The sequence below is a fragment of the Hypanus sabinus genome, chromosome 6, assembly GCF_030144855.1.
Source record: "Hypanus sabinus isolate sHypSab1 chromosome 6, sHypSab1.hap1, whole genome shotgun sequence".
Lineage (NCBI taxonomy): Eukaryota > Metazoa > Chordata > Chondrichthyes > Myliobatiformes > Dasyatidae > Hypanus > Hypanus sabinus.
In genome coordinates, this window is record NC_082711.1 from 180,646,930 (window position 1) to 180,669,663 (window position 22,734).

The 22,734-nt window shown below is 60.1% G+C and overlaps 1 protein-coding gene across 2 annotated transcripts in view; it reads left to right on the forward strand.

The window, feature by feature from the left end:
• si:ch211-167j9.5 (tyrosine kinase receptor Cad96Ca) overlaps positions 1 to 22,734 on the forward strand; it is a 67,209-nt gene that overhangs the window by 39,844 nt on the left and 4,631 nt on the right. For both annotated transcript variants that reach the window (XM_059973740.1, XM_059973741.1), the window contains 3 exons: positions 17,832 to 17,946; positions 18,592 to 18,691; positions 20,265 to 20,364. In XM_059973740.1, coding sequence (XP_059829723.1) covers positions 17,832 to 17,946; positions 18,592 to 18,691; positions 20,265 to 20,364 — 315 coding nt within the window. The remainder of the gene's footprint in view (positions 1 to 17,831; positions 17,947 to 18,591; positions 18,692 to 20,264; positions 20,365 to 22,734) is intronic.

Here is a 22,734-nt window from a genome sequence, read left to right on the forward strand (position 1 = left end):
TACCCCGGTGTCATACAGTGACAGACCCATCCCCACCGGTACCGTACCCCTGTGTCATACAGTGACAGACCCATCCCCACCGGTACCGTACACCAGTGTTACACAGTGTCAGACCCGTCCCCACCGGTACCGTACTCCAGTGTCACACAGTGACAGACCCGTCCCCACTGTTACTGTACCCCCGGTGTCACACAGTGTCAGACCCGTCCCCACCAGTACCGTACCCCGGTGTTATACAGTGACAGATCCGTCCCCACCGGTACCGTACCCCGGTGTTATACAGTGACAGACCCATCCCCACCGGTACCGTACCCCTGTGTCATACAGTGACAGATCCGTCCCCACCGGTACCGTACCCCGGTGTTACACAGTGACAGACCCGTCCCCACTGGTACCGTACCCCGGTGTCATACAGTGACAGACCCGTCCCCACCGGTACCGTACCCTGGTGTCACACAGTGTCTGACCCGTGCCCACCAGTACCGTACCCTGGTGTTATACAGTGCCAGACCCGTCCCCACCGGTACCGTACCCCGGTGTTACACGGTGACAGACCCGTCCCCACCGGTACCGTACTCCAGTGTCACACAGTGACAGACCCGTCCCCACTGTTACTGTACCCCGGTGTCACACAGTGTCAGACCCGTCCCCTCTGGTACCGTACCCCGGTGTTACACGGTGTCAGACCCGTCCCCACCGGTACCGTACCCCGGTGTTACACAGTGACAGACCCGTCCCCACCGGTACCATACCCCGGTGTTACACGGTGTCAGACCCGTCCCCACCGGTACCATACACTGGTGTTACACAGTGACAGACCCGTCCGCACCGGTACCGTACTCCGGTGTTACACAGTGACAGACCCGTCCCCACCGGTACCGTACCCCGGAGTTACACAGTGACAGACCCGTCCCCACTGTTACTGTACCCCCGTGTCACACAGTGTCAGACCCGTCCCCACTGTTACTGTACCCCGGTGTTATACAGTGACAGACCCGTCCCCACCAGTACTGTACCCCGGTGTTATACAGTGACAGACCCGTCCCCACCAGTACCGTACCCCGGTGTTACACAGTGTCAGACCCGTCCCCACCGGTACCATACCCCGTTGTTATACAGTGTCAGACCCGTCCCCACCGGTACCGTACCCCGGTGTTATACAGTGACAGATCCGTCCCCACCGGTACCGTACCCCGGTGTTATACAGTGACAGACCCATCCCCACCGGTACCGTACCCCGGTGTCATACAGTGACAGACCCGTCCCCACCGGTACCGTACCCCGGTGTTACACAGTGACAGACCCGTCCCCACCGGTACCGTACCCCGGCTTTACGCAGTGTCAGACCCGTCCCTACTGGTACCGTACCCCGGTGTTACACGTTGTCAGACCCGTCCCCACCGGTACCGTACCCCGGTGTTACACGGTGTCAGACCCGTCCCCACCGGTACCATACACTGGTGTTACACGGTGTCAGACCCGTCCCCACCGGTACCATACACTGGTGTTACGCAGTGTCAGACCCGTCCCCACTGGTACCGTACCCCGGTGTCATACAGTGACAGACCCATCCCCACCGGTACCGTACCCCTGTGTCATACAGTAACAGACCCATCCCCACCGGTACCGTACACCAGTGTTACACAGTGTCAGACCCGTCCCCACCGGTACCGTACTCCAGTGTCACACAGTGACAGACCCGTCCCCACTGTTACTGTACCCCGGTGTCAGACAGTGTCAGACCCGTCCCCACCAGTACCGTACCCCGGTGTTATACAGTGACAGATCCGTCCCCACCGGTACCGTACCCCGGTGTTATACAGTGACAGACCCATCCCCACCGGTACCGTACCCCGGTGTCATACAGTGACAGACCCGTCCCCACCGGTACCGTACCCCGGTGTTACACAGTGACAGGCCCGTCCCCACCGGTACCGTACCCCGGCTTTACGCAGTGTCAGACCCGTCCCTACTGGTACCGTACCCCGGTGTTACACGTTGTCAGACCCGTCCCCACCGGTACCGTACCCCGGTGTTACACGGTGTCAGACCCGTCCCCACCGGTACCATACACTGGTGTTACACGGTGTCAGACCCGTCCCCACCGGTACCATACACTGGTGTTACGCAGTGTCAGACCCGTCCCCACTGGTACCGTACCCCTGTGTCATACAGTGACAGACCCATCCCCACCGGTACCGTACCCCAGTGTTACACAGTGTCAGACCCGTCCCCACCGGTACCGTACTCCAGTGTCACACAGTGACAGACCCGTCCCCACTGTTACTGTACCCCGGTGTCACACAGTGTCAGACCCGTCCCCACCGGTACCGTACCCTGGCGTTACACAGTGTCAGACCCGTCCCCACTGGTACCGTACCCCGGTGTTACACGGTGTCAGACCCGTCCCCACCGGTACCGTACCCCGGTGTTACACAGTGACAGACCCGTCCCCACCGGTACCATACCCCGGTGTTACACGGTGTCAGACCCGTCCCCACCGGTACCATACACTGGTGTTACACAGTGACAGACCCGTCCGCACCGGTACCGTACCCCGGTGTTACACAGTGACAGACCCGTCCCCACCGGTACCGTACCCCGGTGTTACACAGTGACAGACCCGTCCCCACTGTTACTGTACCCCCGTGTCACACAGTGTCAGACCCGTCCCCACTGTTACTGTACCCCGGTGTTATACAGTGACAGACCCGTCCCCACCAGTACCGTACCCCGGTGTTATACAGTGACAGACCCGTCCCCACCAGTACCGTACCCCGGTGTTACACAGTGTCAGACCCGTCCCCACCGGTACCATACCCCGGTGTTGTAGTGACAGACCCATCCCCACCAGTACCGTACCCCGGTGTTGTAGTGTCAGACCCGTCCCCACCGGTACCGTACCCCGGTGTCATACAGTGACAGATCCGTCCCCACCGGTACCGTACCCCGGTGTTACACGGTGACAGACCCATCCCCACCGGTACCGTACTCCAGTGTCACACAGTGACAGACCCGTCCCCACTGTTACTGTACCCCGGTGTCACACAGTGTCAGACCCGTCCCCACTGGTACCGTACCCCGGTGTTACACGGTGTCAGACCCGTCCCCACCGGTACCGTACCCCGGTGTTACACAGTGACAGACCCGTGCCCACAGGTACCGTACCCCGGTGTTACACAGTGACAGACCCGTCCCCACCGGTACCGTACCCCAGTGTCACACAGTGACAGACCCGTCCCCACCGGTACCATACCCCGGTGTAATACAGTGACAGACCCGTCCCCACCGGTACCGTACCCCGGTGTTACACGGTGTCAGACCCGTCCCCACCGGTACCGTACCCCGGTGTTATACAGTGACAGACCCGTCCCCACCGGTACTGTACCCTGGTGTTACACGGTGTCAGACCCGTCCCCACCGGTACCGTACCCCGTTGTTATACAGTGTCAGACCCGTCCCCACCGGTACCGTACCCCGGTGTCACACAGTGACAGACCCGTCCCCACCGGTACCGTACCCCGGTGTTATACCCATCCCCACCGGTACTGTACCCCGGTGTTACACGGTGTCAGACCCGTCCCCACCGGTACCGTACCCCGGTGTTACACAGTGTCAGACCCGTCCCCACCGGTACCGTACCCCGGTGTTATACAGTGACAGACCCGTCCCCACCGGTACCGTACCCCGGTGTTACACGGTTTCAGACCCGTCCCCACCGGTACCGTACCCCGGTGTTACACGGTGTCAGACCCGTCCCCACCGGTACCGTATCCCGGTGTTACACGGTGACAGACTCGTCCCCACCGGTACCGTACCCCGTTGTTACACAGTGACAGACCCATCCCCACCGGTACCGTACCCCGGTGTTACACAGTGTCAGATCCGTCCCCACCGGTACCGTACCCCGGTGTTACACAGTGACAGACCCGTCCCCACCGGTACCGTACCCCGGTGTTACACAGTGACAGACCCATCCCCACCGGTACCGTACCCCGGTGTTATACAGTGTCAGACACGTCCCCACCGGTACCGTACCCCGGTGTCATACAGTGACAGACCCGTCCCCACCGGTACCGTACCCCAGTGTCACACAGTGACAGACCCGTCCCCACCGGTACCGTATCCCGGTGTTACACAGTGTCAGACCCGTCCCCACCGGTACCGTATCCCGTTGTTATACAGTGTCAGACCCGTCCCCACCGGTACCGTACCCCGGTGTGATACAGTGACAGATCCGTCCCCACCGGTACCGTACCCCGGTGTTATACAGTGACAGACCCTTCCCCACCGGTACCGTACCCCGGTGTCATACAGTGACAGACCCGTCCCCACCGGTACCGTACCCCGGTGTTACACAGTGACAGGCCCGTCCCCACCGGTACCGTACCCCGGCTTTACGCAGTGTCAGACCCGTCCCTACTGGTACCGTACCCCGGTGTTACACGTTGTCAGACCCGTCCCCACCGGTACCGTACCCCGGTGTTACACGGTGTCAGACCCGTCCCCACCGGTACCATACACTGGTGTTACACGGTGTCAGACCCGTCCCCACCGGTACCATACACTGGTGTTACGCAGTGTCAGACCCGTCCCCACTGGTACCGTACCCCGGTGTCATACAGTGACAGACCCATCCCCACCGGTACCGTACCCCTGTGTCATACAGTGACAGACCCATCCCCACCGGTACCGTACCCCAGTGTTACACAGTGTCAGACCCGTCCCCACCGGTACCGTACTCCAGTGTCACACAGTGACAGACCCGTCCCCACTGTTACTGTACCCCGGTGTCACACAGTGTCAGACCCGTCCCCACCGGTACCGTACCCTGGCGTTACACAGTGTCAGACCCGTCCCCACTGGTACCGTACCCCGGTGTTACACGGTGTCAGACCCGTCCCCACCGGTACCGTACCCCGGTGTTACACAGTGACAGACCCGTCCCCACCGGTACCATACCCCGGTGTTACACGGTGTCAGACCCGTCCCCACCGGTACCATACACTGGTGTTACACAGTGACAGACCCGTCCGCACCGGTACCGTACCCCGGTGTTACACAGTGACAGACCCGTCCCCACCGGTACCGTACCCCGGTGTTACACAGTGACAGACCCGTCCCCACTGTTACTGTACCCCCGTGTCACACAGTGTCAGACCCGTCCCCACTGTTACTGTACCCCGGTGTTATACAGTGACAGACCCGTCCCCACCAGTACCGTACCCCGGTGTTATACAGTGACAGACCCGTCCCCACCAGTACCGTACCCCGGTGTTACAGTGTCAGACCCGTCCCCACCGGTACCATACCCCGGTGTTGTAGTGACAGACCCATCCCCACCAGTACCGTACCCCGGTGTTGTAGTGTCAGACCCGTCCCCACCGGTACCGTACCCCGGTGTCATACAGTGACTGACCCGTCCCCACCGGTACCGTACCCCGGTGTTACACAGTGACAGACCCGTCCCCACTGGTACCGTACCCCGGTGTCATACAGTGACAGACCCATCCCCACCGGTACCTTACCCCTGTGTCATACAGTGACAGACCCATCCCCACCGGTACCGTACCCCAGTGTTACACAGTGTCAGACCCGTCCCCACCGGTACCGTACTCCAGTGTCACACAGTGACAGACCCGTCCCCACTGTTACTGTACCCCGGTGTCACACAGTGTCAGACCCGTCCCCACCGGTACCGTACCCTGGCGTTACACAGTGTCAGACCCGTCCCCACTGGTACCGTACCCCGGTGTTACACGGTGTCAGACCCGTCCCCACCGGTACCGTACCCCGGTGTTACACAGTGACAGACCCGTCCCCACCGGTACCATACCCCGGTGTTACACGGTGTCAGACCCGTCCCCACCGGTACCATACACTGATGTTACACAGTGACAGACCCGTCCGCACCGGTACCGTACCCCGGTGTTACACAGTGACAGACCCGTCCCCACCGGTACCGTACCCCGGTGTTACACAGTGACAGACCCGTCCCCACTGTTACTGTACCCCCGTGTCACACAGTGTCAGACCCGTCCCCACTGTTACTGTACCCCGGTGTTATACAGTGACAGACCCGTCCCCACCAGTACCGTACCCCGGCTTTACGCAGTGTCAGACCCGTCCCTACTGGTACCGTACCCCGGTGTTACACGTTGTCAGACCCGTCCCCACCGGTACCGTACCCCGGTGTTACACGGTGTCAGACCCGTCCCCACCGGTACCATACACTGGTGTTACACGGTGTCAGACCCGTCCCCACCGGTACCATACACTGGTGTTACGCAGTGTCAGACCCGTCCCCACTGGTACCGTACCCCGGTGTCATACAGTGACAGACCCATCCCCACCGGTACCGTACCCCTGTGTCATACAGTGACAGACCCATCCCCACCGGTACCGTACCCCAGTGTTACACAGTGTCAGACCCGTCCCCACCGGTACCGTACTCCAGTGTCACACAGTGACAGACCCGTCCCCACTGTTACTGTACCCCGGTGTCACACAGTGTCAGACCCGTCCCCACCAGTACCGTACCCCGGTGTTATACAGTGACAGATCCGTCCCCACCGGTACCGTACCCCGGTGTTATACAGTGACAGACCCATCCCCACCGGTACCGTACCCCGGTGTCATACAGTGACAGACCCGTCCCCACCGGTACCGTACCCCGGTGTTACACAGTGACAGGCCCGTCCCCACCGGTACCGTACCCCGGCTTTACGCAGTGTCAGACCCGTCCCTACTGGTACCGTACCCCGGTGTTACACGTTGTCAGACCCGTCCCCACCGGTACCGTACCCCGGTGTTACACGGTGTCAGACCCGTCCCCACCGGTACCATACACTGGTGTTACACGGTGTCAGACCCGTCCCCACCGGTACCATACACTGGTGTTACGCAGTGTCAGACCCGTCCCCACTGGTACCGTACCCCGGTGTCATACAGTGACAGACCAATCCCCACCGGTACCGTACCCCTGTGTCATACAGTGACAGACCCATCCCCACCGGTACCGTACCCCAGTGTTACACAGTGTCAGACCCGTCCCCACCGGTACCGTACTCCAGTGTCACACAGTGACAGACCCGTCCCCACTGTTACTGTACCCCGGTGTCACACAGTGTCAGACCCGTCCCCACCGGTACCGTACCCTGGCGTTACACAGTGTCAGACCCGTCCCCACTGGTACCGTACCCCGGTGTTACACGGTGTCAGACCCGTCCCCACCGGTACCGTACCCCGGTGTTACACAGTGACAGACCCGTCCCCACCGGTACCATACCCCGGTGTTACACGGTGTCAGACCCGTCCCCACCGGTACCATACACTGGTGTTACACAGTGACAGACCCGTCCGCACCGGTACCGTACCCCGGTGTTACACAGTGACAGACCCGTCCCCACCGGTACCGTACCCCAGTGTTACACAGTGACAGACCCATCCCCACTGTTACTGTACCCCCGTGTCACACAGTGTCAGACCCGTCCCCACTGTTACTGTACCCCGGTGTTATACAGTGACAGACCCGTCCCCACCAGTACCGTACCCCGGTGTTATACAGTGACAGACCCGTCCCCACCAGTACCGTACCCCGGTGTTACACAGTGTCAGACCCGTCCCCACCGGTACCATACCCCGGTGTTGTAGTGACAGACCCATCCCCACCAGTACCGTACCCCGGTGTTGTAGTGTCAGACCCGTCCCCACCGGTACCGTACCCCGGTGTCATACAGTGACAGATCCGTCCCCACCGGTACCGTACCCCGGTGTTACACGGTGACAGACCCATCCCCACCGGTACCGTACTCCAGTGTCACACAGTGACAGACCCGTCCCCACTGTTACTGTACCCCGGTGTCACACAGTGTCAGACCCGTCCCCACTGGTACCGTACCCCGGTGTTACACGGTGTCAGACCCGTCCCCACCGGTACCGTACCCCGGTGTTACACAGTGACAGACCCGTGCCCACAGGTACCGTACCCCGGTGTTACACAGTGACAGACCCGTCCCCACCGGTACCGTACCCCAGTGTCACACAGTGACAGACCCGTCCCCACCGGTACCATACCCCGGTGTAATACAGTGACAGACCCGTCCCCACCGGTACCGTACCCCGGTGTTACACGGTGTCAGACCCGTCCCCACCGGTACCGTACCCCGGTGTTATACAGTGACAGACCCGTCCCCACCGGTACTGTACCCTGGTGTTACACGGTGTCAGACCCATCCCCACCGGTACCGTACCCCGTTGTTATACAGTGTCAGATCCGTCCCCACCGGTACCGTATCCCGGTGTTACACAGTGTCAAACCCGTCCCCACCGGTACCATACCCTTGTGTTATACAGTGTCAGACCCGTCCCCACCGGTACCGTACCCCGGTGTCACACAGTGACAGACCCGTCCCCACCGGTACCGTACCCCGGTGTTATACCCATCCCCACCGGTACTGTACCCCGGTGTTACACGGTGTCAGACCCGTCCCCACCGGTACCGTACCCCGGTGTTACACAGTGTCAGATCCGTCCCCACCAGTACAGTACCCCGGTGTTATACAGTGACAGACCCGTCCCCACCGGTACCGTACCCCGGTGTTACACGGTTTCAGACCCGTCCCCACCGGTACCGTACCCCGGTGTTACACGGTGTCAGACCCGTCCCCACCGGTACCGTATCCCGGTGTTACACGGTGACAGACTCGTCCCCACCGGTACCGTACCCCGTTGTTACACAGTGACAGACCCATCCCCACCGGTACCGTACCCCGGTGTTACACAGTGTCAGATCCGTCCCCACCGGTACCGTACCCCGGTGTTACACAGTGACAGACCCGTCCCCACCGGTACCGTACCCCGGTGTTACACAGTGACAGACCCATCCCCACCGGTACCGTACCCCGGTGTTATACAGTGTCAGACACGTCCCCACCGGTACCGTACCCCGGTGTCATACAGTGACAGACCCGTCCCCACCGGTACCGTACCCCAGTGTCACACAGTGACAGACCCGTCCCCACCGGTACCGTATCCCGGTGTTACACAGTGTCAGACCCGTCCCCACCGGTACCGTATCCCGTTGTTATACAGTGTCAGACCCGTCCCCACCGGTACCGTACCCCGGTGTTATACAGTGACAGATCCGTCCCCACCGGTACCGTACCCCGGTGTTATACAGTGACAGACCCATCCCCACCGGTACCGTACCCCGGTGTCATACAGTGACAGACCCGTCCCCACCGGTACCGTACCCCGGTGTTACACAGTGACAGGCCCGTCCCCACCGGTACCGTACCCCGGCTTTACGCAGTGTCAGACCCGTCCCTACTGGTACCGTACCCCGGTGTTACACGTTGTCAGACCCGTCCCCACCGGTACCGTACCCCGGTGTTACACGGTGTCAGACCCGTCCCCACCGGTACCATACACTGGTGTTACACGGTGTCAGACCCGTCCCCACCGGTACCATACACTGGTGTTACGCAGTGTCAGACCCGTCCCCACTGGTACCGTACCCCGGTGTCATACAGTGACAGACCCATCCCCACCGGTACCGTACCCCTGTGTCATACAGTGACAGACCCATCCCCACCGGTACCGTACCCCAGTGTTACACAGTGTCAGACCCGTCCCCACCGGTACCGTACTCCAGTGTCACACAGTGACAGACCCGTCCCCACTGTTACTGTACCCCGGTGTCACACAGTGTCAGACCCGTCCCCACCGGTACCGTACCCTGGCGTTACACAGTGTCAGACCCGTCCCCACTGGTACCGTACCCCGGTGTTACACGGTGTCAGACCCGTCCCCACTGGTACCGTACCCCGGTGCTACACGGTGTCAGACCCGTCCCCACCGGTACCGTACCCCGGTGTTACACAGCGACAGACCCGTCCCCACCGGTACCATACCCCCGTGTTACACGGTGTCAGACCCGTCCCCACCGGTACCATACACTGGTGTTACACAGTGACAGACCCGTCCGCACCGGTACCGTACCCCGGTGTTACACAGTGACAGACCCGTCCCCACCGGTACCGTACCCCGGTGTTACACAGTGACAGACCCGTCCCCACTGTTACTGTACCCCCGTGTCACACAGTGTCAGACCCGTCCCCACTGTTACTGTACCCCGGTGTTATACAGTGACAGACCCGTCCCCACCGGTACCATACCCCGGTGTTACACGGTGTCAGACCCGTCCCCACCGGTACCATACACTGGTGTTACACAGTGACAGACCCGTCCGCACCGGTACCGTACCCCGGTGTTACACAGTGACAGACCCGTCCCCACCGGTACCGTACCCCGGTGTTACACAGTGACAGACCCGTCCCCACTGTTACTGTACCCCCGTGTCACACAGTGTCAGACCCGTCCCCACTGTTACTGTACCCCGGTGTTATACAGTGACAGACCCGTCCCCACCAGTACCGTACCCCGGTGTTATACAGTGACAGACCCGTCCCCACCAGTACCGTACCCCGGTGTTACACAGTGTCAGACCCGTCCCCACCGGTACCATACCCCGGTGTTGTAGTGACAGACCCATCCCCACCAGTACCGTACCCCGGTGTTGTAGTGTCAGACCCGTCCCCACTGGTACCGTACCCCGGTGTCATACAGTGACTGACCCGTCCCCACCGGTACCGTACCCCGGTGTTACACAGTGACAGACCCATCCCCACCGGTACCGTACCCCAGTGTTACACAGTGTCAGACCCGTCCCCACCGGTACCGTACTCCAGTGTCACACAGTGACAGACCCGTCCCCACTGTTACTGTACCCCGGTGTCACACAGTGTCAGACCCGTCCCCACCGGTACCGTACCCTGGCGTTACACAGTGTCAGACCCGTCCCCACTGGTACCGTACCCCGGTGTTACACGGTGTCAGACCCGTCCCCACCGGTACCGTACCCCGGTGTTACACAGCGACAGACCCGTCCCCACCGGTACCATACCCCGGTGTTACACGGTGTCAGACCCGTCCCCACCGGTACCATACACTGGTGTTACACAGTGACAGACCCGTCCGCACCGGTACCGTACCCCGGTGTTACACAGTGACAGACCCGTCCCCACCGGTACCGTACCCCGGTGTTACACAGTGACAGACCCGTCCCCACTGTTACTGTACCCCCGTGTCACACAGTGTCAGACCCGTCCCCACTGTTACTGTACCCCGGTGTTATACAGTGACAGACCCGTCCCCACCGGTACCATACCCCGGTGTTACACGGTGTCAGACCCGTCCCCACCGGTACCATACACTGGTGTTACACAGTGTCAGACCCGTCCCCACCGGTACCGTACCCCGGTGTTACACAGTGACAGACCCGTCCCCACCGGTACCGTACCCCGGTGTTACACAGTGACAGACCCGTCCCCACTGTTACTGTACCCCCGTGTCACACAGTGTCAGACCCGTCCCCACTGTTACTGTACCCCGGTGTTATACAGTGACAGACCCGTCCCCACCAGTACCGTACCCCGGTGTTATACAGTGACAGACCCGTCCCCACCAGTACCGTACCCCAGTGTCACACAGTGACAGACCCGTCCCCACCGGTACCGTATCCCGGTGTTACACAGTGTCAGACCCGTCCCCACCGGTACCGTATCCCGTTGTTATACAGTGTCAGACCCGTCCCCACCGGTACCATACACTGGTGTTACACAGTGACAGACCCGTCCGCACCGGTACCGTACCCCGGTGTTACACAGTGACAGACCCGTCCCCACCGGTACCGTACCCCGGTGTTACACAGTGACAGACCCGTCCCCACTGTTACTGTACCCCCGTGTCACACAGTGTCAGACCCGTCCCCACTGTTACTGTACCCCGGTGTTATACAGTGACAGACCCGTCCCCACCGGTACCATACCCCGGTGTTACACGGTGTCAGACCCGTCCCCACCGGTACCATACACTGGTGTTACACAGTGACAGACCCGTCCGCACCGGTACCGTACCCCGGTGTTACACAGTGACAGACCCGTCCCCACCGGTACCGTACCCCGGTGTTACACAGTGACAGACCCGTCCCCACTGTTACTGTACCCCCGTGTCACACAGTGTCAGACCCGTCCCCACTGTTACTGTACCCCGGTGTTATACAGTGACAGACCCGTCCCCACCAGTACCGTACCCCGGTGTTATACAGTGACAGACCCGTCCCCACCAGTACCGTACCCCGGTGTTACACAGTGTCAGACCCGTCCCCACCGGTACCATACCCCGGTGTTGTAGTGACAGACCCATCCCCACCAGTACCGTACCCCGGTGTTGTAGTGTCAGACCCGTCCCCACCGGTACCGTACCCCGGTGTCATACAGTGACTGACCCGTCCCCACCGGTACCGTACCCCGGTGTTACACAGTGACAGACCCATCCCCACCGGTACCGTACCCCAGTGTTACACAGTGTCAGACCCGTCCCCACCGGTACCGTACTCCAGTGTCACACAGTGACAGACCCGTCCCCACTGTTACTGTACCCCGGTGTCACACAGTGTCAGACCCGTCCCCACCGGTACCGTACCCTGGCGTTACACAGTGTCAGACCCGTCCCCACTGGTACCGTACCCCGGTGTTACACGGTGTCAGACCCGTCCCCACCGGTACCGTACCCCGGTGTTACACAGTGACAGACCCGTCCCCACCGGTACCGTACCCCAGTGTTACACAGTGACAGACCCATCCCCACTGTTACTGTACCCCCGTGTCACACAGTGTCAGACCCGTCCCCACTGTTACTGTACCCCGGTGTTATACAGTGACAGACCCGTCCCCACCAGTACCGTACCCCGGTGTTATACAGTGACAGACCCGTCCCCACCAGTACCGTACCCCGGTGTTACACAGTGTCAGACCCGTCCCCACCGGTACCGTATCCCGTTGTTATACAGTGTCAGACCCGTCCCCACCGGTACCGTACCCCGGTGTTATACAGTGACAGATCCGTCCCCACCGGTACCGTACCCCGGTGTTATACAGTGACAGACCCATCCCCACCGGTACCGTACCCCGGTGTCATACAGTGACAGACCCGTCCCCACCGGTACCGTACCCCGGTGTTACACAGTGACAGGCCCGTCCCCACCGGTACCGTACCCCGGCTTTACGCAGTGTCAGACCCGTCCCTACTGGTACCGTACCCCGGTGTTACACGTTGTCAGACCCGTCCCCACCGGTACCGTACCCCGGTGTTACACGGTGTCAGACCCGTCCCCACCGGTACCATACACTGGTGTTACACGGTGTCAGACCCGTCCCCACCGGTACCATACACTGGTGTTACGCAGTGTCAGACCCGTCCCCACTCGTACCGTACCCCGGTGTCATACAGTGACAGACCCATCCCCACCGGTACCGTACCCCTGTGTCATACAGTGACAGACCCATCCCCACCGGTACCGTACCCCAGTGTTACACAGTGTCAGACCCGTCCCCACCGGTACCGTACTCCAGTGTCACACAGTGACAGACCCGTCCCCACTGTTACTGTACCCCGGTGTCACACAGTGTCAGACCCGTCCCCACCGGTACCGTACCCTGGCGTTACACAGTGTCAGACCCGTCCCCACTGGTACCGTACCCCGGTGTTACACGGTGTCAGACCCGTCCCCACTGGTACCGTACCCCGGTGTTACACGGTGTCAGACCCGTCCCCACCGGTACCGTACCCCGGTGTTACACAGCGACAGACCCGTCCCCACTGGTACCATACCCCCGTGTTACACGGTGTCAGACCCGTCCCCACCGGTACCATACACTGGTGTTACACAGTGACAGACCCGTCCGCACCGGTACCGTACCCCGGTGTTACACAGTGACAGACCCGTCCCCACCGGTACCGTACCCCGGTGTTACACAGTGACAGACCCGTCCCCACTGTTACTGTACCCCCGTGTCACACAGTGTCAGACCCGTCCCCACTGTTACTGTACCCCGGTGTTATACAGTGACAGACCCGTCCCCACCGGTACCATACCCCGGTGTTACACGGTGTCAGACCCGTCCCCACCGGTACCATACACTGGTGTTACACAGTGACAGACCCGTCCGCACCGGTACCGTACCCCGGTGTTACACAGTGACAGACCCGTCCCCACCGGTACCGTACCCCGGTGTTACACAGTGACAGACCCGTCCCCACTGTTACTGTACCCCCGTGTCACACAGTGTCAGACCCGTCCCCACTGTTACTGTACCCCGGTGTTATACAGTGACAGACCCGTCCCCACCAGTACCGTACCCCGGTGTTATACAGTGACAGACCCGTCCCCACCAGTACCGTACCCCGGTGTTACACAGTGTCAGACCCGTCCCCACCGGTACCATACCCCGGTGTTGTAGTGACAGACCCATCCCCACCAGTACCGTACCCCGGTGTTGTAGTGTCAGACCCGTCCCCACTGGTACCGTACCCCGGTGTCATACAGTGACTGACCCGTCCCCACCGGTACCGTACCCCGGTGTTACACAGTGACAGACCCATCCCCACCGGTACCGTACCCCAGTGTTACACAGTGTCAGACCCGTCCCCACCGGTACCGTACTCCAGTGTCACACAGTGACAGACCCGTCCCCACTGTTACTGTACCCCGGTGTCACACAGTGTCAGACCCGTCCCCACCGGTACCGTACCCTGGCGTTACACAGTGTCAGACCCGTCCCCACTGGTACCGTACCCCGGTGTTACACGGTGTCAGACCCGTCCCCACCGGTACCGTACCCCGGTGTTACACAGCGACAGACCCGTCCCCACCGGTACCATACCCCGGTGTTACACGGTGTCAGACCCGTCCCCACCGGTACCATACACTGGTGTTACACAGTGACAGACCCGTCCGCACCGGTACCGTACCCCGGTGTTACACAGTGACAGACCCGTCCCCACCGGTACCGTACCCCGGTGTTACACAGTGACAGACCCGTCCCCACTGTTACTGTACCCCCGTGTCACACAGTGTCAGACCCGTCCCCACTGTTACTGTACCCCGGTGTTATACAGTGACAGACCCGTCCCCACTGGTACCATACCCCGGTGTTACACGGTGTCAGACCCGTCCCCACCGGTACCATACACTGGTGTTACACAGTGTCAGACCCGTCCCCACCGGTACCGTACCCCGGTGTTACACAGTGACAGACCCGTCCCCACCGGTACCGTACCCCGGTGTTACACAGTGACAGACCCGTCCCCACTGTTACTGTACCCCCGTGTCACACAGTGTCAGACCCGTCCCCACTGTTACTGTACCCCGGTGTTATACAGTGACAGACCCGTCCCCACCAGTACCGTACCCCGGTGTTATACAGTGACAGACCCGTCCCCACCAGTACCGTACCCCAGTGTCACACAGTGACAGACCCGTCCCCACCGGTACCGTATCCCGGTGTTACACAGTGTCAGACCCGTCCCCACCGGTACCGTATCCCGTTGTTATACAGTGTCAGACCCGTCCCCACCGGTACCATACACTGGTGTTACACAGTGACAGACCCGTCCGCACCGGTACCGTACCCCGGTGTTACACAGTGACAGACCCGTCCCCACCGGTACCGTACCCCGGTGTTACACAGTGACAGACCCGTCCCCACTGTTACTGTACCCCCGTGTCACACAGTGTCAGACCCGTCCCCACTGTTACTGTACCCCGGTGTTATACAGTGACAGACCCGTCCCCACCAGTACTGTACCCCGGTGTTATACAGTGACAGACCCGTCCCCACCGGTACCATACCCCGGTGTTACACGGTGTCAGACCCGTCCCCACCGGTACCATACACTGGTGTTACACAGTGACAGACCCGTCCGCACCGGTACCGTACCCCGGTGTTACACAGTGACAGACCCGTCCCCACCGGTACCGTACCCCGGTGTTACACAGTGACAGACCCGTCCCCACTGTTACTGTACCCCCGTGTCACACAGTGTCAGACCCGTCCCCACTGTTACTGTACCCCGGTGTTATACAGTGACAGACCCGTCCCCACCAGTACCGTACCCCGGTGTTATACAGTGACAGACCCGTCCCCACCAGTACCGTACCCCGGTGTTACACAGTGTCAGACCCGTCCCCACCGGTACCGTACCCCGGTGTTGTAGTGACAGACCCATCCCCACCAGTACCGTACCCCGGTGTTGTAGTGTCAGACCCGTCCCCACCGGTACCGTACCCCGGTGTCATACAGTGACTGACCCGTCCCCACCGGTACCGTACCCCGGTGTTACACAGTGACAGACCCGTCCCCACTGGTACCGTACCCCGGTGTCATACAGTGACAGACCCGTCCCCACCGGTACCGTACCCTGGTGTCACACAGTGTCTGACCCGTGCCCACCAGTACCGTACCCTGGTGTTATACAGTGCCAGACCCGTCCCCACCGGTACCGTACCCCGGTGTTAGACGGTGACAGACCCGTCCCCACCGATACCGTACTCCAGTGTCACACAGTGACAGACCCGTCCCCACTGTTACTGTACCCCGGTGTCACACAGTGTCAGACCCGTCCCCACTGGTACCGTACCCCGGTGTTACACGGTGTCAGACCCGTCCCCACCGGTACCGTACCCCGGTGTTACACAGTGACAGACCCGTCCCCACCGGTACCATACCCCGGTGTTACACGGTGTCAGACCCGTCCCCACCGGTACCGTACCCCGGTGTCACACAGTGACAGACCCGTCCCCACCGGTACCGTACTCCGGTGTTACACAGTGACAGACCCGTCCCCACCGGTACCGTACCCCGGTGTTACACAGTGACAGACCCGTCCCCACTGTTACTGTACCCCCGTGTCACACAGTGTCAGACCCGTCCCCACTGTTACTGTACCCCGGTGTTATACAGTGACAGACCCGTCCCCACCAGTACTGTACCCCGGTGTTATACAGTGACAGACCCGTCCCCACCAGTACCGTACCCCGGTGTTACACAGTGTCAGACCCGTCCCCACCGGTACCATACCCCGGTGTTATACAGTGACAGACCCGTCCCCACCAGTACCGTACCCCGGTGTTACACAGTGTCAGACCCGTCCCCACCGGTACCATACCCCGGTGTCATACAGTGACAGACCCATCCCCACCGGTACCGTACCCCGGTGTCATACAGTGACAGACCCGTCCCCACCGGTACCGTACCCCAGTGTTATACAGTGTCAGACCCGTCCCCACTGGTACCGTACCCCGGTGTTGTAGTGACAGACCCATCCCCACCAGTACCGTACCCCGGTGTTGTAGTGTCAGACCCGTCCCCACCGGTACCGTACCCCGGTGTCATACAGTGACTGACCCGTCCCCACCGGTACCGTACCCCGGTGTTATACAGTGACAGACCCGTCCCCACTGGTACCGTACCCCGGTGTCATACAGTGACAGACCCGTCCCCACCGGTACCGTACCCCGGTGTCACACAGTGTCAGACCCGTGCCCACCAGTACCGTACCCTGGTGTTATACAGTGCCAGACCCGTCCCCACCCGGTACCGTACCCCGGTGTTACACGGTGACAGACCCGTCCCCACCGGTACCGTACCCCGGTGTCACACAGGGACAGACCCATCCCCACCAGTACCGTACCCCGGTGTTACACAGTGACGGACCTGTCCCCACCGGTACCGTACCCCGGTGTCACACAGGGACAGACCCGTCCCCACCAGTACCGTACCCCGGTGTTACACAGTGACGGACCTGTCCCCACCGGTACCGTACCCCGGTGTTACACAGTGATAGACCCATCCCCACCGGTACCATACCCCAGTGTTGTAGTGACAGAGCTGCATCCACTGATTCTAAAGTTAAACTGCTTTGTGCAGAATTTCAGCATCCCGTTCCGTTGGTACCCCCCGGAATACTTCACGGACGGGATTTACAATCTGCAGGGAGACGTCTGGGCCTATGGAATTCTGCTCTGGGAGCTCTATAGTCTGGGTAAGAGCACGTTCCACAAAACTCTGGAGACATCCCCTCTGCTCCCTGAATCCCAGTTCCACCCCCATCACTCATCACTGAAACATTACTCCTCAGCTCCACATCTTTCCCCCCTCTCAGTTCCCTCCACTTCTGAACACTCACCACCCCACTCCTGTGAATTCCATTTCTGCTAGCCACTCCGCGTTACCTCCCTCCCTCCATCCACTCTCAATCCATCCCTCATTCCTCCCTCCACTCTCCCTCTTCCTCCACTCCATCCCCAGCCTCCTGTACCCCCAAATGCACCCTCATTCCTCTCTCTCTGTCCCCCATTTGTCCCTCCTTCTACCCCTCATACTCACTCCGCACCCCAATTCACAAAGCAGTCCCTATCCCTTGCCGTGGTTGTGGACAACTGTGTTGGTGCAGGTGAGGGTACCTTTCTGTTCATTGTGCCCACCCCCCACCCAGCCCAGGGTGCTGACACTGGGTCTGTGTTCTGGTAATGGTCACCCACACACACCACTGTGCCATGGATCGTGACCTCCACTGGACTCAAACGCTGTCCATTGCCCAGTACGGTGCTGGCATCAAACGGCATTCCTGGGTCTCGGATGCTTGTGCCACAGGTCCCCACTGACCCTGGTTCCATTCCTCCGACAGGGAGCTCCCCCTACCCGGAGTTTGAGACAGCCAAGGAAGTGGTGTACAATATCTGTTCAGGGTACAAGATGAAAGCCCCCCGGCAGTGCCGACATGAGGTGTAAGTACTTGTGCTCTCGGACTCTCCAACCCTCTCCAGCCACATGCAGCGGGCCAAGGGGCAGTTCTGGTCTCAGCCACCCCCCAGAGAGCCAGTGGACAGCACTTCCTCTGTCTGTAGGGACACAGGGTACGGGCATAACCTCAGCAGGCTGCCTTATCCATCGAGCTTGTGGCTTAGTTGCTTTTTCAGATTTTGCTGGGTTGGGGACAGCACGGGGAATTATGGGACAGGTTGTGGTTTAGAGACGTGTGGAGTTAAAGGTCAGATTAGGGTTTAGGGACAGGGATGAGGGGGGAGTTAGGGGTCAGGGGCAGTAAATGAAAAGTCAGGGAGAGGAGCCAGTGTTCAAAGTTGAAGCACTGTGGTTGAAGGGCAACACTCCCCAGAGGTTGGGTCATCAGGCACTGAGGACTGAGATCAACAAGTCCTCACTCAGAGGTCTGTGTAGGCAGGAGGCATGAGGTCTGATGGCATCCTAGGGTCAGAGGTCCATTTGACTCCAAAGCCGATAGCCAGGCCCCAAGGCCCAGAGTGGGAGGTGTGTGCACCTGCCTCTGTGTGTGTGTACATGGTGTGTATGTGTATGTGTGTGTGTGTGTGTGTGTGTGTGTGTGTGTGTGTGTGTGTGTGTGTGTGTGTGTGTGTGGGAGTGTGTGTGTCTGCCTGTGTGTGAGAGAGAGAGAGAGAGTGAAATGGGTTTGTTTTGCTGTTGTTGCTTTGTTCGGTTGTTTTTGCTAGTTTAGTGCCAGAATGTGGAGACGTTTGCTGGCTGTCCTTGGCACATACTTCTGTTGTTTTGGTCGTTAAGGTATAAAGACAAATGTTGGTGTATGATTCAATGCGCTGTACCAGTGATAAATAAATACATTTTGTATTTCAATTCACCCCCCCCCCCCACACATACCTGAGGACAGAACAACAGCAGGGAACGGGGCTCAAATGCAATCCAACATTGGCAGTTGCCCCCTCAGACACTGAAGCAGGAACTACAACCTGTCTTGACGATGTGCACCCACCCTGGGGTGGGGTTGTGGGTCAGCAGTGAAAGATTATGGGAATGTTCACCTCAGGAAGGTCATGGGAATTATTCAGGGAATGAAAGGGTTAACAGATGAGGAGCATTTGATGACTCTGGGCCTGTACCCACTGGAGTTTAAAACAATGAGGGGGAACCTCATTGAAAACAATCGAATATTGAAAGGCCTTGATAGTGTGGATGTGAGAGGGTGGTTCCATTAGTGGAGGAGGAGGGGAAGGGAGTCTAGGACCAGCGGGCACAGCCTCATAATAGAGGGACATCCATTTAGAACAGAGATGAGGAGGCATTTCTTTATCCAGAGGCTGGTGAATCCATGGGATTCATTGCCACAGGTGACTGTGGAGGCCAAGTCATTGGGTATATTTTAAGTGGAGGTTAAGAGGTTCTTGATTGGTCAGAGTGTCAAAGGTTAAGGAGAGAAGGCAGAATAATGGGGTTGAGCAAGGTAATGGTGAGGGAGATTTGAAGGTTAATTGCCTAAGTTCTGCTCCTATGGCTTATGGTCACCCAGGAGTTCCTGTATCTCTGCAGGTATGAGGTGATGGGCTACTGCTGGACAGATAGACATGAGGAGCGGCCTCCATTCAGTGACATCAGCAAGTACCTGGAGGATCTGGTGGAGAACGATGCAGTAAGTGGGGAAGTGGCCATTTAACAACGAGCCTGTTGGGCTATCGGATGACATGGGGCTGAGGACTGAGCTCGCGCACTGGAGGAGGCGTCCTGAGCCCACAATGCCCCTGCTCCACCGAGGGTCAAATCACCAGACACAGAACGGGGGAGATAGAAGCTGCATGGAACAATGGTGGGATGTTGCTGGGCAGGGCTGGGGATGTGGTTACATTACACCTGCTGCCATCTCATCCTGTTGTTCCTGTGTCTGCTGCATTGAGTCTGGCTCTGAATATCTGATTCGCACAATTCGTCTGCAAGAGTGTGACAGAACCATCGGGACCTGGAACACAAGAACAGCCAATACCAGAAAGGGTGAATACCCTCAGGGTCTGTCCCCAGAGAGGGAGAACACCCTCAGGGTCTGTCCCCAGAGAGGGTGAATACCTTCAGGGTATGTACCCAGGGAGGGAGAACACCCTGGGGTCTGTCCGCAGGGAGGGTGAACACCCTGGGGTCTGTCCGCAGGGAGGGTGAACACCCTGGGGTCTGTCCCCAGGGAGGGTGAATACCCTCAGGGTCTGTCCCCAGGGAGGGTGAACACCCTCAGGGTCTGTCCCCAGGGAGGGAGAACACCCTGGGGTCTGTCCCCAGAGAGGGTGAATACCCTCATGGTCTGTCCCCAGGGAGGGTGAACACCCTCAGGGTCTGTCCCCAGGGAGGGAGAACACCCTGGGGTCTGTCCCCAGAGAGGGTGAATACCCTCATGGTCTGTCCCCAGAGAGGGAGAACACCCTCAGGGTCTGTCCCCAGGGAGGGTGAATACCCTCACGGTCTGTCCCCAGAGAGGGTGAATACCCTGGGGTCTGTCCACAGGGAGGGTGAACACCCTGGGGTCTGTCCCCAGGGAGGGTGAACACCCTGGGGTCTGTCCCCAGAGAGGGTGAACACCCTCAGGGTCTGTCCCCAGGGAGGGAGAACACCCTGGGGTCTGTCCCCAGGGAGGGAGAACACACTGGGGTCTGTCCCCAGGGAGGGAGAACACCCTGGGGTCTGTCCCCAGAGAGGGTGAATACCCTCAGGGTCTGTCCCCAGAGAGGGAGAACACCCTCAGGGTCTGTCCCCAGAGAGGGAAAACACCCTGGGGTCTGTCCCCAGAGAGGGTGAATACCCTCACGGTCTGTCCCCAGAGAGGGTGAACACCCTCACGGTCTGTCCCCAGAGAGGGTGAATACCCTGGGGTCTGTCCCCAGGGAGGGTGAATACCCTCAGGGTCTGTCCCCAGAGAGGGTGAATACCCTCACGGTCTGTCCCCAGGGAGGGAGAACACCCTCAGGGTCTGTCCCCAGAGAGGGAAAACACCCTGGGGTCTGTCCCCAGAGAGGGTGAATACCCTCACGGTCTGTCCCCAGAGAGGGTGAACACCCTCACGGTCTGTCCCCAGAGAGGGTGAATACCCTGGGGTCTGTCCCCAGGGAGGGAGAATACCCTCACGGTCTGTCCCCAGGGAGGGTGAATACCCTCAGGGTCTGTCCCCAGGGAGGGAGAACACCCTGCGGTCTGTCCGCAGAGAGGGTGAATACCCTCACGGTCTGTCCCCAGAGAGGGTGAACACCCTGGGGTCTGTCCCCAGGGAGGGTGAATACCCTCAGGGTCTGTCCGCAGAGAGGGAGAACACCCTGGGGTCTGTCCCCAGGGAGGGAGAACACCCTCACGGTCTGTCCCCAGAGAGGGAGAACACCCTCACGGTCTGTCCGCAGGGAGGGAGAATACCCTCAGGGTCTGTCCCCAGAGAGGGAGAACACCCTGGGGTCTGTCCCCAGAGAGGGTGAATACCCTGGGGTCTGTCCCCAGGGAGGGAGAACACCCTGGGGTCTGTCCCCAGGGAGGGTGAATACCCACACGGTCTGTCCCCAGGGAGGGAGAACACCCTGGGGTCTGTCCCCAGGGAGGGAGAACACCCTGGGGTCTGTCCCCAGAGAGGGTGAATACTCTCACGGTCTGTCCCCAGGGGGGGAGAACACCCTAGGGTCTGTCCCCAGAGAGGGTGAATACCCTCACGGTCTGTCCCCAGGGAGGGAGAACACCCTGGGGTCTGTCCCCAGGGAGGGAGAACACCCTCAGGGTCAGTCCCCAGGGAGGGAGAACACCCTGGGGTCTGTCCCCAGGGAGGGAGAACACCCTGGGGTCTGTCCCCAGAGAGGGTGAATACCCTCACGGTCTGTCCCCAGGGAGGGAGAACACCCTGGGGTCTGTCCCCAGGGAGGGAGAACACCCTCAGGGTCTGTCCCCAGAGAGGGAGAACACCCTGGGGTCTGTCCCCAGGGAGGGAGAATACCCTCAGGGTCTGTCCCCAGAGAGGGAGAACACCCTGGGGTCTGTCCCCAGG